Raw genomic sequence first — 15,485 nt, forward strand, 5'->3', positions numbered from 1 at the left:
CTGAAAATACAGAATTTCAGTCATATAGTAATACTGTTACTATTATTACTATTACAAATAGCCGCGCCCTTCGTAAAGCGGTGCACAGGGCAGTCAGGGCGTGTCATCACCTACCTCAGGCGTGAACAGCCCTGGAGAAGATCTCATTCAATCAACTCCACACACTTCCGGGATGTGTCATAAATGTGCACGTTAATTCAAAATGCAACACGGCAATAAACAAATTGGGCCAACCGCGATTAACAGCAAAAAACTGACCTTTTAAAAAGAAAATAAATCCCAGCTGTATGTCTAGTCATTCGGTTTACAGCAGCGAATAATCCAAGCTCCACTACAAACTGTGATGGTTGCTGGAAAAAAAACAAACACTTCACACACATCGGAGTAAAAGGAACTACGGAGCGCTCGGTAACTTCTACACAGAAACTTAAAACCACATTGAAATACTATGAGGGAAGACGAGCCCTTTCGGACGTAGTTTTTATTGTAGTTTAAATGCTTTTGCAAAAACTGTGATTATCAGAAGCATTTTATACAATAATGCAACTGCTTTGCTATTTTTAAGGCGGAAAAACAAATTACATACACGGTCTATCAAAGTCTTTGTGTACAGTAAACAAATATAAGCAGATTATGGAGAACTAGACAGTACGGACTGTATTACACCCATTTTGCTTTCATTTTCGATAAAATGTATCCACCTCCCAGCCAACGCCGCGCCTAGTCGCTTACGTCTCGGCCTATCTTAAAGGAATATTGCGAACATGTTTTCTACAAAAGAGAATACTACGATGAGGCTTATAGTAAGGCTAAAATAGAAACGAGGCACTGCACAGGCAGTAAATCTAGTATTTAGGATACAAACCTTAAGCATCTGCAGGTGCACGCTAATGAATGGAATAATCACGCACTGTATCTCTCTCATTCATCATTTAAATTATACTCAAGATGCAAACGTGCATTCCCCATACATGTATATCCTACCAATCGCATAGCCGGCGGGTTCCACATCTGTCTTTCATTCTAGATAAACTTTGCCTTTTGATCTCGTATTTGAAAATCAACCCGCAAACCCAGAGAGTTGTTTCAAAACGTCTCCCCTCTTAAGAGGCATAGATATACAGCAACTTCACCATGAAGAGTCTCCGACACTGCTGCTCTTACACGCTACACTACAGGCAAACTGCGTGGATTCACCTGATAGAGCCCGGGCGGGCATGTGCAAGGCTCGTAGCGCACGAAATCCTTAAGACAGTCCGTCCTGTCAACTTTACCGTGCGCTTCATGCATGACACAAAACCATACCTCCCACACCGGGCAGACCGGTCCCTAACGCATGCACCCCACTATCTGTTTTTTTTTTTCAAAGCAGGCACTGACGGAAACGTCGAGACCGGTAAGGCGAAGACAGACGCCCGAGAAAGTCCAGCTGTTCGGCAGCCGGGCCGACCCGCTCTGAAACATGACTGCAATGGGGGAGAGTGCATCTTTAAATCCACTTGACTCACCCGCTCGCGCTCCCTCCGCTGCCGTGTGTGCGGGTGACAAGCGGCTCCTTTCTTCATTCACCCCACCCTCGCTCGCGCTCGCCCTGCCCCACGTGACCGCGCCGAGCGGGGGGGGGGGGCTGGCCGGCCCCCTCTGCTCCAGACGGCGGAATGAATGAGACCCGGGCTCAATGGCCAGCCCCGACTCCTTTTAGCTAATTGGTTTCTCTGCAGGGCTGTCTCCGTTCGCCTCTGAATTGATTGAGTTTTCTTTTTTACTGCCGTTCTACGTCTGCATAAACACGGCGAAATTCCCGCGCCGTTATCTGTCAGCTGTGACATGGAAATGACATAATACGTTGGCGATTTGGGGGAATTACTCAAGAGCAATAGCTGCGCGTACCGGTGCTAATTTCTAGCTCTTCAGCGCTAAGCGCTCATCCCACGCTTACAACGATTTAAACGTACACTGTAGTACTAGGAGTTCCTGGTAGCTCACAACCTAAGCTTTCGCAGTCGTTTATTTTCAAGCGGCAGAAATGTCACCCCGATAGCAGGAGCTCGCTCTATAAGGAAAAGGTCCGTCTTTTTCCAGAGGCCTCTGCCGGCTATGACCCACGGCATTATCTTCATTCTCCTCCTGGCCAGATCACCACAAATACCACAGTGTGTTTTTTTTTAATTATTTCCCCCTCCCCGAAACATGAGAAGGAAAGAAAAAATCGAGAGTCAACAAAATACAGTACTGGAGATATGACAAGGGATGGAAAAAACCGTTTTTTGTTGGACGTGGTCGCAGGTACTGGTTTTAGGAGAACTTGTGTACAACCAAGGATATTTTAAAGCTTTTTTTTAATTAAAAAGTTAAAAGGTCTTAAATAAAAAACAAAAAACATGCCTGAAAACCCCCACGCCCCTAAACGACAGCAGATGCGGACATGTGAGAACTATGGCGTGCCTAACGTGTCCCAGGCAGGGTCTCCTGGTGTTCAAGAGCTGCTGTTCCTCTCTGATTATCGGCGCAGAAGGGGGTCAGAAGGGGCACCCCACTGCGCGGCCTTTGTGTTGGTGGCGCTCGTCTGCCTGGCACCCTGTGCCAGTTCTACCTGTGTTCTCTGGGCAATGGGGGAGCCGGGCTGCGTCACCCGTCAGAGTGATGCAGTGATGCAGTCAGAGCCGACTCTATTTTCTTAGGAGGCCCGGGTCCTTTGGTGTGTGTGGAACACTGCTACACATTTTTCATGAATCAGTGGTGGCAGCGGCCATCTTCTACGCTGTTGTGTGCTGGGGCAGCAGCATCATGACAAGAGATGCAGATAGGCTCAATAAACTCATCAAGAAGGCTGGCTCTGTGTTGGGGCTGAGCCTTGACCCCCTGGAGGTGGCGGCTGAGAGGAGAATGCTGACCAAGCTCACAGCCATCATGAACAACGCCTCTCATCCGCTTCATGGGACTGTTACTGGGCAGCGGAGCACTTTTAGCAACAGACTGCTCCAGCTACGGTGTCCAAGGGAACGTTTCCGCAGGTCTTTCCTCCCGACGGCTGTCAGGGTGTATAACGCTGCCCTAGGCTCGGACTGTTAGCCCTTCATGTGCTCGTCTATGGACAGCATGTTTCTCCATTGTACTTTTTGGACAATCAATCTGTATAAACCTACGCACATTTTGCACATATTTTATTGTTTTTACAGTGACTATGATCAGCATTTTTTGCACACACCTATGTATTTATTTATGTTATATAACTTTGTCTATTCTGATGTCTGTTTTTGCTTGTCTTGGACCGGACTGCTGTAACACATCAATTTCCCTACGGGATCAATAAAGTCTTATCTATATATCTATCACCTGTATCGGGCCCATACACCAGACAGACCCCCCCCAACCCAGAGAGCCCTGTTCTCTTTGTGTCTGTGACCTCCTGGGTGAAGACGTGAGGGGTCTCGAATCGCAGACGGCTGTGCTTTAATTATGCAAAGACGTCCCAGGGAGCAAAGGAGCTGCATCTGAGCAAAAAACAATTACTCAGGATTCGAGGCCGCAGTTTTAATATAGAAAACCTTTTTTTTTTAATTTGATTGCTCAGTGTTTTTCTCAGGATTTATCTTTAAAATAAATAAATAAAGTATCATACGACGAGGAGTTTCGCGAGACATGACAAAAGCCAACACCGTTGAGTGAAATTTCCTTATGTCTATGTTTTGACATCTTTATTATGTATAATGTGCCTCAGTTAAAAAGGTGCCCAACAAGTACATTAATAATTAAAGCAGAAATAATGTTTTGAGCTCTGAGAAAGTTAACGCTGCCAACAGACAGTAGGATGCTTTTCAGAATATTAATAAAACATCACATTTTTATAAAAGATTTATGAGCACGGAATTACATGTAAATAAAAATGGCAGAATTTATCTATATAATATTATCAGTTCTCTTTTTCCAAATGCTACATTTTCCTGTTCTGTAAATGACATTTTGTTAGCTTATTTATCAAGGCAACTAACCATCTGTGATGACTTATTAAAAAAAAATTAGGCCAAAGAAAAAAATACAGAAACTATCAAAAACAGACAATGGAAGAATTTATAGAAATGTTTATTTTTTCACAGTGATAATAATAGCGTAATGTGATATTCAAACATATTCCAATGGTAATAGCAATGTCCAGAAAAAAAAGATTTGGGGGCTTAAATTGCTGAAGGAAGACATTGTAATCAGACTTCTACTGTACATCTTCTGATATAATCCTCATACACTTGTAGGTTTCCATAAGCCTTTACTGATACTCACACACTCCAGAATTCAATCAAAGGTGCTGGATTTTCTCAGGAATACCTTTTCTTTTTTTTTCGTTTGTAGGCAATGCCAATGAGAGGGAAATACTTGTTCACCTTAATGAATCATCCAGGAAGTGTCAGCTGCATTTCTTGAAGGGAGCCAAGAGATTTTTCTCGCCTCAAGAGATCATAAAAGATAAAAGCATTAAATGTTTCACCTATTTAAAGGATACTGGGGCCCTGGGTTCAATTCCTGGGGTGCTATCTACTGTATGTCCCACAGTCCAACAACATAGGGGAAGGTTAATTGGGAATTAACCTACCAGTATGTGGCACATTCATTGGCTTCTGGGAAAACTGGGCCTGCTGTGAGTGTGTGCACGCGTCTGTGTGTCTCCCCTGTCATGGACCAGTACCCCTCTGGTGCACCTGTTGCATGCTGGGATAGGCACCGGCTCTCCCGTGACCTTGAATTGGAAGAAGCGATAAGAAAATGGAGGGATTTACTTAACACTTGATTTTCTATGCAAATATGGATGCGTGTTGTTGTTGTTGTTGTTGTTGTCGTCGTGTTTTTTTTCCGTCCGCATGCCAACTCCTGCTGTAAAATCAAACTGCCCCCTTGGGGTTCATGAAGACTCGCTCTCGCCTATGGGCGGCGGCGGTGGTGCGGTGGTTAGTATTGCAGTGTTGGGGCCCGGGGTCCAGTTCCTGGGGTGCTATCTGTGTGGGGTTTGTATGTTCTCCCCTTGTGCTCTGGTTTCCTCCCACAATTCAAAGAAACGCTGGCAGGTTAGTTGGCCTCTGGGAAAACTGCACCTCATGTGGGTGTGTGAGTGCCAGAGCTGGCTTCTCGCCCAGGGCGAATCCTGCCTTGCGCCTGCTGCTTGCTGGGATAGTGCTTCAGCTCCCCTGTGACGCTGTACTGGATAAAGCTGTTAGCAAAGGGATGCTTAGGTGGATGAATGGACTGGATTTATAACTGATTGGGTAGATTATCGCGTGCAGAGAGACACAAATCCATTGCAATAGATGCAGCGTGTAGGATAGGCCTGGCTGAACGATACTTCAGCCTAGCAGAATGAGTCATTTTAAAGAAGCTGGAAATGTACACCTAAGCTTTATATAGATATTTTACCATCTATGGGTTACATCTTACTTACAGTAGGTTGCTGTTTATTTTTCTTGGCTTGTCATAACCTTCTGGTAGGGCTGGCCCTCACGTTTGGGAGCACAAGGCAAGATCTCCCTATTTGCACATACACTACTATTATCAGCTCCGACCCCAAACTAACTGTACTGTTCAGAACAATTAGATACATGAATTATACAACTAGAAAACTTTTATTAACCAGCTTTGAATATCACATAATGATTTACAATCAAGAACGAGAAGCACACGTTTAACAAGGATAACATATTTTAACATTGAAAGTCATGAATAGGAACATCAATCACAATAAATATCGATAATCAGGATCTCTGTTTCTTCAAAATGATAGCAAATCCTGACTTACAAAATATCGTATTGAAAACTCTGTAGAAAGGAATTGTAGAGGTGAATATGTTATAAAGTAAGAAATAAGTGCACTAAGTAACAAGGGAGGTGAGATCAGTAAATTTTTGCAGATGGGAACATCATATTAAAAAAAAACGTTAAAAAATCAATTCGCCTGGACTTCTGGAGGCAATATCACCATTTACATTTTCATATCATGGCCGATGCTCACCATGGCCAGGCCACTGAGACGGTGTCTTTTGTCAGGGCCGACCTCAGGTGTGTTTTAATCCACTTGAGCTCTGAAAAGCTCCTCTCTGCTCCTGCCGCTGTCACTGGGAGGGCGACTGCAATCCGAAGGGCTACAGGTTGTGTTCACCAAACCCCCCCCCCCCCCCATTTAATAAAATACAGGAGAAACCGCAAGGAAAACAATGCGCTTTAATGCCGATTACGTATAATTGCTAAGCAGTGTTTATGTGCTCCACATTTGCTTCACGCTTTTGTGTGGCGGAGCAGCGCTGATTTTAAGCAGGGAAACGCGTTCAGTTCTAGTAAAAGACCACCAGTAGTCTACGTGTCCAGCTCGACATCGTGGCTTGTCTACCGTTCGCTAGTTACGTGGATCCGACGGGCACCAAACCAGATGAAATACAAATGCATCATCACAGTGACTTGATGTGACGTACCCGTTTCGAGATATCATATTCCGCTCTTCTTTTCTGCGCTTCCGAAACATATTACGTACTCGATTACTGATTGGCCATTTTTGACCGGGCTTTCACTAGGGTAATCCACAACAGCAACGGAAAAAGACGCGATACGGAAATTTTCGCTCACAGATGAACGTGGCTAAGAAAACAAGCTCCCATGTTCAGTTTTGCACTTCACCTGTTTGAGCAGCGGTTATTTGACAGCTCCTGATGCACACTGCAGCTTGTTTTCCTTGCTGTGTAGCAAGTGCTAGGCCCATCTGTTTTGATCCTTGTCAGAGGCTCATCACAGGACTTTCTCTGCAGCTGATGACCTGTGTTTTTTCTCCCAAGACTCAGCGCCCAGTGGGTTCCCAGTCCTGATCCTGGAAGACTACACACCTCCTGGTTTTTGTTCCAGCCCAACCCTCAGTGACACAACCATACCCCTTAACTGACTTAATAACACACACCCGAAGGAGGCTCCACAGCCGAAACGTGTTTTCTCCCTTATCTTTTCAGCATGGGATAAACCTATTACTTGTTCCTTTGACTTAATGACAGCTTTATTTTAACCTTTAACTTTTTCCACTCTTTCTAGCTCTTAAACATGTTGGATGTTGCCTTTTCACTAAAGCATTTCAGAAGTAAAATAAAATCCCAACCCTTTAAAAGCAGAGCAAAAAAGCTATCCAATCCAAACCAACTACGCATCTTGTGAGCTCAATCATGGCTTCAACTAAGTAATTAAGACAGGCAGGAATGCAATCCAGCAGGTGTGTGTGTGAGACTCCAGGATCAGGTATTGGGAACTCCTGGCTTCAGTTTCCATATAAACTGGTGGGGAAACAGACCTTTTCAGTCCAGGTTCTAACTGTCTAGGTATTTCAATTTTAAATGCCGCAAAGAGCCGTGGCACAAATTCAGAAAGCTGTTTAGTTGCCTTGGATGTGCACTCTATGTTTCCTCCGTGTTGTGAACATCGTATAAAAAGGGTTGAACTTTAACTGGATGGATCTATGAAGAAACACAAAACAAAGGTGATCTGTGCTTTTAAATGTTCACAGGCTTACAGTTCTTAGCCTTCATTGTAAAATAGTGCTCCTGTGATCAGTGAGGGTGGGGGTGAGGAATTCCACTACCACAGACACTCAGGTAACTCATCATATAAACTATCGCCCTTCAGATGAGATGTAAAACCAAGGTCCTGACTCTCTATGGTCATTAAAAATCCCAGGGTGTTTCTTGAAAAGAGTAGGGGTGTAACCCCGGCATCCTGGCCAAATTTCCCCCTGGCCTTTACCAGTCATGGCCTCCTAATAATCCCCCTCTATGAATTGGCTACATTACTCTGCTCTCCTCCCCACTGAGAGCTGGTGTGTGGGGAGCGTTCTGGCGCACTATGGCTGCCGTCGCATCATCCAGGTGGGGCTGCACACTGGTGGTGGAGGGGAGTCCCCATTACCTGTAAAGCGCTTTGAGTGGAGTGTCCAGAAAAGCGCTATATAAGTGTGAGGAATCATTATTACTTTTATACGGTTTCTTTTATTACAACAAAGTGTGGTCAAATACCTGGAGGACAATTGTGGAGAATCTCTGTCTCTGAGACATCTTAAAACACAATACATTAAGTCCACAAGGATATTGGCATTTGATTTCTGAAACCTTCCGACAGAAAATTGTGAAACAGAATGCTAGCAAATATTCCAAAATTGTGCCACATTCTGAAACCTTTAAAAAGACATTAAGAGTCAGTTATTACAAGGCTTTACTATTTTAATTCTCCCCAATGTTGTGATCTTCCCTTACCTTCATAAGTCGGACTTCACTGTAAATGTGCGAAGCAGCAAATTCTCTCTCCATTTCATTGTCATCTTTCTGTTGAGGAGAAGGACGTTCTTCCCTTTCGCAGTTTTAAACAGTGAAATTAGCGGAGCGGTGGCTCTGTGGCTGAGGATCTGCGCCTGTGGCTGGAAGGTTGCTGGTTCAAATCCCGTGGCCGGCAGAGGAATCCTACTCTGTTGGGCCCCTGAGCAAGGCCCTTAACCCCACCTAGTCCAGGGGTGCTGTACAATGGCAGACCCTGTGTTCTGACCCCAAGCTTCTCTCCCTGTCTGTATCTCATGGAGAAAAGCTGGGGTATGTGAAAAGATGAATTCCTAATGCAAGAAATTGTATAGGGCTAAAAAAGAAGTATTATTAATGATTATAACCAACAAGTACTGTACTGATTGCTCAGTGCGTTTTAAATTTCCTGAGGAAGAGAGACACCTAGTGGCAAGCAGTAAAATTAATATTCAATGTATTAATTTTTGTAGACCTTTTTTTTCCCCCAAAATAATGTTCTAGACCAGGGCTGTCCCATCATATCCGTGTGTTTGCAGGATTTCAGTCACTCTTAAACTCAACTTCAGTCAACTGAAGAAATGAAAAATGAAAAAGGATAACAAACATCAGTCAGTATTAGATTAAACATATATTTTCTTCAGAAAAGGCGACCATGCTGTAAGTTACTTTTCTCTTAGTTGAGTGCTTCACCTGGTATGTTTCATTACAGTTCTAATGTACAGAAATTATTTTTTTAAACTGAATCTGATTTTTTTCTGAGTGGAGTCCTGAAGTAATGTTGCAGGTTACTTAATTGAGAGGTGGGGTGGAAGGTGAGGGATACTTTAATAAAGCATGCTTAGGTTTTTAAAAATCCTCTTTTTAATGAAGTAATAATTCCATTCCAAAATACAGACACACAGTTAAATATTTTAATCACTTCAAAATATAACATGTCCCAGTTGTTTCCAACACACAAAAAAACAATACTTAACAACAATACAAAACAGACATCAGTAGTTCTATTACAATACCAATGAATGATGTGAAATCAGAATTATTTAGTGTTTCCACACTCAGTATATTACTTCTAGTGGTGTCAAGTACAGTAGTAACGTTAAAAGTTTTCGTATAGTTAGTCATGGTGACTGGACAGTTTTTACATTTTTGGTTCAGAATACAATGCCCTTAATATTCAGGACAAAGGCGGTTTCGTACATACAGCTTATTTCAGCTGAGTGAACCATATTTTTATCAGTAAGCTTTTTTTTTTTCCATTCCTGCAACCATGATTCGCAGTATTTACACAACAAAACTACAGGCGTGATCTTATGAAAAACGGGGAGAAAGAAAACACAGAAAATAAATAAGGGGTCTGGCCTCCGAGTCAGGGAGACCTAGACATGGCCACAGTGAACTGAGAGATGGGCAGAGCCAGGCTTTGTGCAGAAAGTTCCCATCTGCTCCCCGCTTCCAAAGGATAAGAGCCTCCCTGGACACAGCTACTTGTCTGTGGTTCCAAATAGACTCTCAGCCTTTCGTACTGTAAGATAAGTCGTACCATTCTCAACAAAGACTCAGTCGCCACAGCCCTGCGGCAGGAGTGTCCAGTTCTGGTCCTGCAGGGCCAATGGCTCTATAGGCTTTCAAGGTCTCTGAACGCAGCAGAACCTAGAGCTTGGACACGCCGTTCAACTGGTCTAGTTAGGCCAACAAGCAGTTGAGTTTAGCTTATTAGGAGCTGAGTTGGGATGAGAACCTGCACACACTGGTCCCCCCCCCGTCCCAGCACAGGACACCCCTGCTCTGAAACCCCTTCTCGAGCAGACGGCACACAGCAGGAAACCCTGTTCAGGGTGACAGAAACGTTCATTTGAAAGACTTATTGAACTGCGCATGTGAAAACTGTGCATTTGTATTTGCGTTTGTTACCCGATTCGGGGATATGGGCTCTCCGTATTCATCTGATACATGCAGGACCGAACACACAAGGTTATCACTTTAAAAGGCAACCGACTCCCGTTAAGAGGAATTTTCCATATTTGAAAGCGTATGAAATTGCATCCAATAAAAGAAGAACCTGAAAACGTCTCTACATATCTGATCTGAATGAATTACATTCCAGGACACCCTGCCACACACGGTGCATATATTGTCTCCTGCCTGGTAAGCTGTTTAACAAACTGAGCTCTTCATCAAATGAACTCCATATCCATGTCACCCTTGTGTCATTTCCTTCTACGAGAAAGTCAACCTTGAACATAACCAGTGGTGAAAGTCCCTAATTTAGCTCTCTAAGTATATTTCTAATCATCGGTTTAAACTGGAACTAGCTGTTGCTTACATAGTGAAAGCTTTGGAGTCTTCGTATGGCTAATTGTGTTTGCAACCAAAAGAACTGTGGGCGACAGAAAGACAGTGCCTTTGAACAATCGTCCCTGACCATATATTTGAAATTCCAAACACCCAGTCCTTTGCTGACAGGGCACAGAAAGGGCAAGAGAGATGAACAGAGTCCCATCTCCAGTCACACCCTGAGCAGGACATCAGGCTGCTGCAGGCGTGAATATACAGTACATCGGCAGAAATGCAAGTGTAACAGGCTGAATGTCAAACTACCTGGCAGCTCCCTATTACACACTCCTCCTGCACTCTAGTCCAGGGAGCTGTCAAAAAGATCCTTTTATCCTAAAATGACAACAAGGTGTTGCTGTGAGGCCCAATACTGTTGTTGCAATACCAATAGCTACTGTTGTCCTAGGGGGTCTCGATTAGAAAGATTTCCTTTACCTATTTACAGCTATAGACAGTGAAAGTTTCTATACCCGTTACAGAAATTTGTCCTTGGACTTTCGATTGATTTTTTCAAATATGCATAAACATCAGTTTGTTTGCTTTACGCGCATCGTCACTGTTATTATTTATTAACCAGAGAATGAACATTTTCTCATTATTTACAAGGGATGTGCAAACTTCAGCCAGTGTGTACATATCTGTACATGTGTAAGGTTGTACGATAGAAACTCTTCTGTATTTTCTGAGATTTTTCTTTTGCTTTGTACAAAAGACTCTTGGAGGACAAAGAAAAGAAAGGCATAATTCAGTGAACAGATGAAATCGAAGGTCATTATTTTTACCCTTCTCCTTCTCTATGAGTGAGAATGGTGCTGTAACTGACAACAGGTAACTGAAAGAAATGTACATACTTATATGCTGGAAACGTACTTCAATACTACAACATACAATTACGTCAGAGCAATTATAAATGTCGTTTTCCTCTGCTGCTGCTTCAAAATATGTTACAGTCTAACAAAAAAAAGTTAAGAAATAAACATCCATGCAAGGTGAGGAAATTCTTTTTAAACTGATTTAGCTATATATGCTGTGGGTATTTATCCTGAGTCAACTGCTATCATATTCCTGTGCTATCTTTCCATTTAAGTTTTACTAACTCACAAGTGCCCTGCTCTGTGTAGCAACACAATAATGAAATTTAAGGCTGAACTGTAGAGTGAGGGTTGCAAAATGGCACATATAGTATTGGAACATGCCCAACTGCGCAGGTTCCATTTCTGTAAGAGAATAGATTCGTACAGCTGCTTAGGCCCTTGGCTTTGCAAGGAAGAAGTGAAGTTCAATTTTAACTGGGTCAGAAGCACACCTCTATTTAAATACAAACCAAACACAGAAACCAAAAACATTCAACAATCCTCTTATTTTAGCACACCGAGACATTGGTGACGTACAACAAAGTGATTTAAATGCTGAATGTGGAGGCTCCGCTTCAGATGAGCTTGAACAAGCACTTCTGTATCCAATAAAATATCTTCGTTTAGTCTCCTCACTCAGGAGAGTAAGTTGGAAGTTAAAGGTCTGCATCTCAATCAAGTGGAAAAAAATGGTTTGGTAAGAAAACTGTGTGCGTCATGTCCAAGTTATGTTTGAGAAAATGTAACCTCTATGAAACCATCACTAAAGCAGTCAGAGTGTCTTGTCACAGTTTTTAGATTATAAGAGCTTTTTTCCTATAAATACTATATGTTAACTCTATATGACCACCAATTACCATAATGTGGAAATAGTGTGCCTCTAGTTCAAGCCCATATTCTGAAGTATAGTAGTTACTTGTGATCATTTTGTGAAGAGTACCCTTGAAAACAGACTCAGCACTATTTGTCAACCAAAGACATCACTAAAACAAAATTCAGATATTCATTCAGGTTTCTAACAATCCAGTAACTCATTTTAAGAGCATTCTTCCAGAGGTTACCATAAAAGCACTTACAGAACACTGTTGCTCTTGTTTACTGAAAAAAAGTCAAGATCAGATGCATTTCAAATGTAAAGAACTTCCAGTGCCGTCAACACACACAACATCTGTATTCTCTGTCACTGTTCAAAGTGGCATACGACTATCAGTACCAACAATCCAACCTCGAAACCTGTAAAGACAATTTGAAATTCTGTGTTCAAATTTCTCTGCTCAAATTAAAAAAAGAATGAACGTGAACTGTTATTTAATGTCTTCTTCAGAGATGCAGTGAAATGAAGAACTGAAAAGACCCGTTTCAATGCCTTGAATACCATTTCCAATATCTCCATGGCTTTAAAAAGCTTATTAAATCAGTGGGGTATTTTAAATGTCAGCTCTTATAATCTTATAGTTATACTTCTATTGTTACCTTTGCTTCTTTTGGCTAGTCCAAACTCCCATGAGCAACTGTGCAATATCGCACAGTGAAGAACATGCAGGGCCCTATGGGAATCGTAGGCAGTGCACACAGTTGAAAATAAAAAAAAAACAGAACAGCAAGTTCACTTTTACACTCAAAAATAAAGCTGTATGCTTCAAAACAATGTACGTCTAATATCTATTATCCCCTTTTCTTTACACATGCTTGGATCAACAATAAAAAACACCAACCCAAAAGACAAAATGGAAGATTGAACACTAATTCTCAAAGTCAATTTGATTTTATGGCACCTGTGGTATATAGACAGCTCTGTTATTGAGATTCTCCAGACTGGTTCACAGTTTTCACTTCGATATGTTGTGGATTAAAAACTAGATTTTTACATATATAATTTATTTTTAGCAGTGTCACTAGTTCATGTTTGAAATTCTGTATCAGGCAAAAATATATATATTTACAAGAACAATATGGCTGAGTAGCTGTAATAAAAACGGTTCTATTCTAAATTCTCGATTGGGTCCTTGGTTATAGTTTTAACTATCTTAGGCAAAGAGTCTTGTGATGTAATGTAAAGAAAAGCTTTTTACTTGAACTGTGTTGTGTAGTTTTGGATCTGAAATGTGCAGACGGATGATTTTTTAAGTGTACCTACTGTAAGTATTACAACTTGTTCTATTGAAAAAAAAAATAAAAAAACTTTTCTATTTGGAAAGGATACTAGTGTTTCAGATGTAAACCAAGCATTGATTGTATACAGTGTGTGCAAAATAACTAAGTACTAATCTGAAGAGTAACTGTAATAGCAACCATTATAACAATTATAATAATACTGCTATTGTTTAAAACAACAGCACCTGACCTGCTCTTTTGTGTTTCTTGTCCTGTTGGCTTGAATGAATGATGATACTGAAGATGCTGTTATTAAAAAGGAACAGCGTTAAAAGAAAAGCTTCGATTTGTTTAAAACACACAACTAACTACAATCTTGAGAAGTTACAGTGCTCTAGTTGTCCGAGCTGCTGCAGGCTCTGCTTTTCAAGAGGCGGCGCATGTGTTCATTCCACTCCTCGCTTTGGGCCAGCAGCCCCTCTTCGTCGTCCGTGCGGATACAGCTCTCCTCGTCGTCCGTCCTCACGTAGCTCTCCTCGTCGGTTTGGCTGTAGCTCACCTACGAAGAAGGAAAGATGTTTGTGGGGGCAAAAAGAAAAATCGGCCTGCTTTTTGGTTTCCTCCAGAAGACAACTTACAACTGTATTTGTTGTGGCAGCCCCGCGAAAAGCAAAGTCAAGAATTTTCTACAAGTGTGCGTGTCAGACCTGGACTAGAAATCCCTCTCTCCATGCTTTCCCGTTGGCTGTCCCTTGTGCGCGAGGATAACCGCCTGACATGAATCCAAAGCCTAATTCGGGACCCACACCCTCACCAATAGAGCAAGCTGGTGTTGGCAGGAGAGATCTGGAATTTAACGCTCTCAGTTCTCCTTCCTCTTTCTGTCACCTTTGAGTCTCAAAGTGCTGGGCTTCTTCCTAGATCTTCTTACTCCATCTGGGTCAGGGAGGAGCCGCGATCTCCCAGGAGCTGATACTGACGTTAAGCTTCAATCATATCTTTAAGACACTTCTTCTGGATTCCTCTGGTGCGACTGTCTTGGCCAAGCTGGGAGATGAAAACCTTCTTCGACCAACCCAATGGAACTGATGGTGGATGAACACGGGTTCAATGCTTGTGGTGCCCACCTGGGAGAGATCACTGCTGGTGCTGTACCAGTCCTCCCACTGGATGATTATTAAGAAGTATTATTATTAGAATTCTTTCTGGCTATCACTTTTATCCAATCAACATTTGTGCCCATTTATACAGCACAGTATTTTACTGGAGCAATCGGAGTGCTCAAGGGTACAACAGCTCACAAAAGCAGAGTTTCGACACATAAAATCTTCCAGTGTTGACATTACGACTTTGGATTTTTAAGCATTTGTGGTATGTCTCTATTTCAGCCTTTACTGTAGAAATAATGACTGCAAGGCAGACCACTGGTTTGGTTCCGGTTTCGACGTCATGACCTTCAAACACCTGCTTCCTCAGATGGCCAAAGGCTGCACATGTGACTTCAGGTGATGCTGGATTTCTTCATCAATATCAGCCTTCTGTGAATCATCTCCCCCAAGACAGGGGAAGTGGTTTATGTTCTCCAGACGCTCATTGTGAATCCCATTTCATAGCTATTGAATCCAAGTCCCATCTTCTCTCATGCCACAGGAGATATGTCTGGAGTTCAGGCACACCTGTACATTTCTGGGTCTAATTTCATGGATGTTTTAAAGTCTGATAAAACAAAGACAAAACAAAAATATCTACAGAATGCGATTCTAATTTTTTTATATAGGATAATGAAGATTTCCAAAGTCCTGCATCAAGAGAACCTTGCAACCCTGAAGATGAATATACCCAGAAAGTCTCTGCAATGGAACCACAGTGAAAATGTCAAGTCAGACACCAGGCAAAGCAG

General features: G+C 42.3%; 2 protein-coding genes across 12 annotated transcripts in view; both read right to left on the minus strand.

Moving 5' to 3' along the window:
- mapre2 (microtubule-associated protein, RP/EB family, member 2) overlaps window positions 1–1,606 on the minus strand; it is a 53,833-nt gene extending 52,227 nt beyond the window's left edge. The window contains exon 1 of one of the 2 annotated variants that reach the window (XM_088919300.1): window positions 1,509–1,606. The gene's annotated coding sequence lies outside the window, so the exon portion shown is untranslated. Of the gene's footprint in view, window positions 1–258; window positions 352–1,508 lie in introns of those variants that run through there. The other variant, XM_088919301.1, reaches the window with a different exon arrangement.
- Window positions 1,607–9,144: 7,538 nt separating this feature from the next.
- The window catches only part of dtna (dystrobrevin, alpha), a 115,086-nt gene continuing 108,745 nt past the window's right edge, over window positions 9,145–15,485 (minus strand). For all 10 annotated transcript variants that reach the window (XM_088918683.1, XM_088918686.1, XM_088918689.1 and 7 more), the window contains one exon: window positions 9,145–14,144. In XM_088918683.1, the coding sequence (XP_088774809.1) occupies window positions 13,980–14,144 (165 nt within the window). In that variant the 3' untranslated portion in view covers window positions 9,145–13,979. The remainder of the gene's footprint in view (window positions 14,145–15,485) is intronic.

This window comes from Atractosteus spatula, chromosome 6 (assembly GCF_055471065.1).
Source record: "Atractosteus spatula isolate fAtrSpa1 chromosome 6, fAtrSpa1.hap1, whole genome shotgun sequence".
In the NCBI taxonomy this organism is placed as follows: Eukaryota; Metazoa; Chordata; class Actinopteri; order Semionotiformes; family Lepisosteidae; genus Atractosteus; species Atractosteus spatula.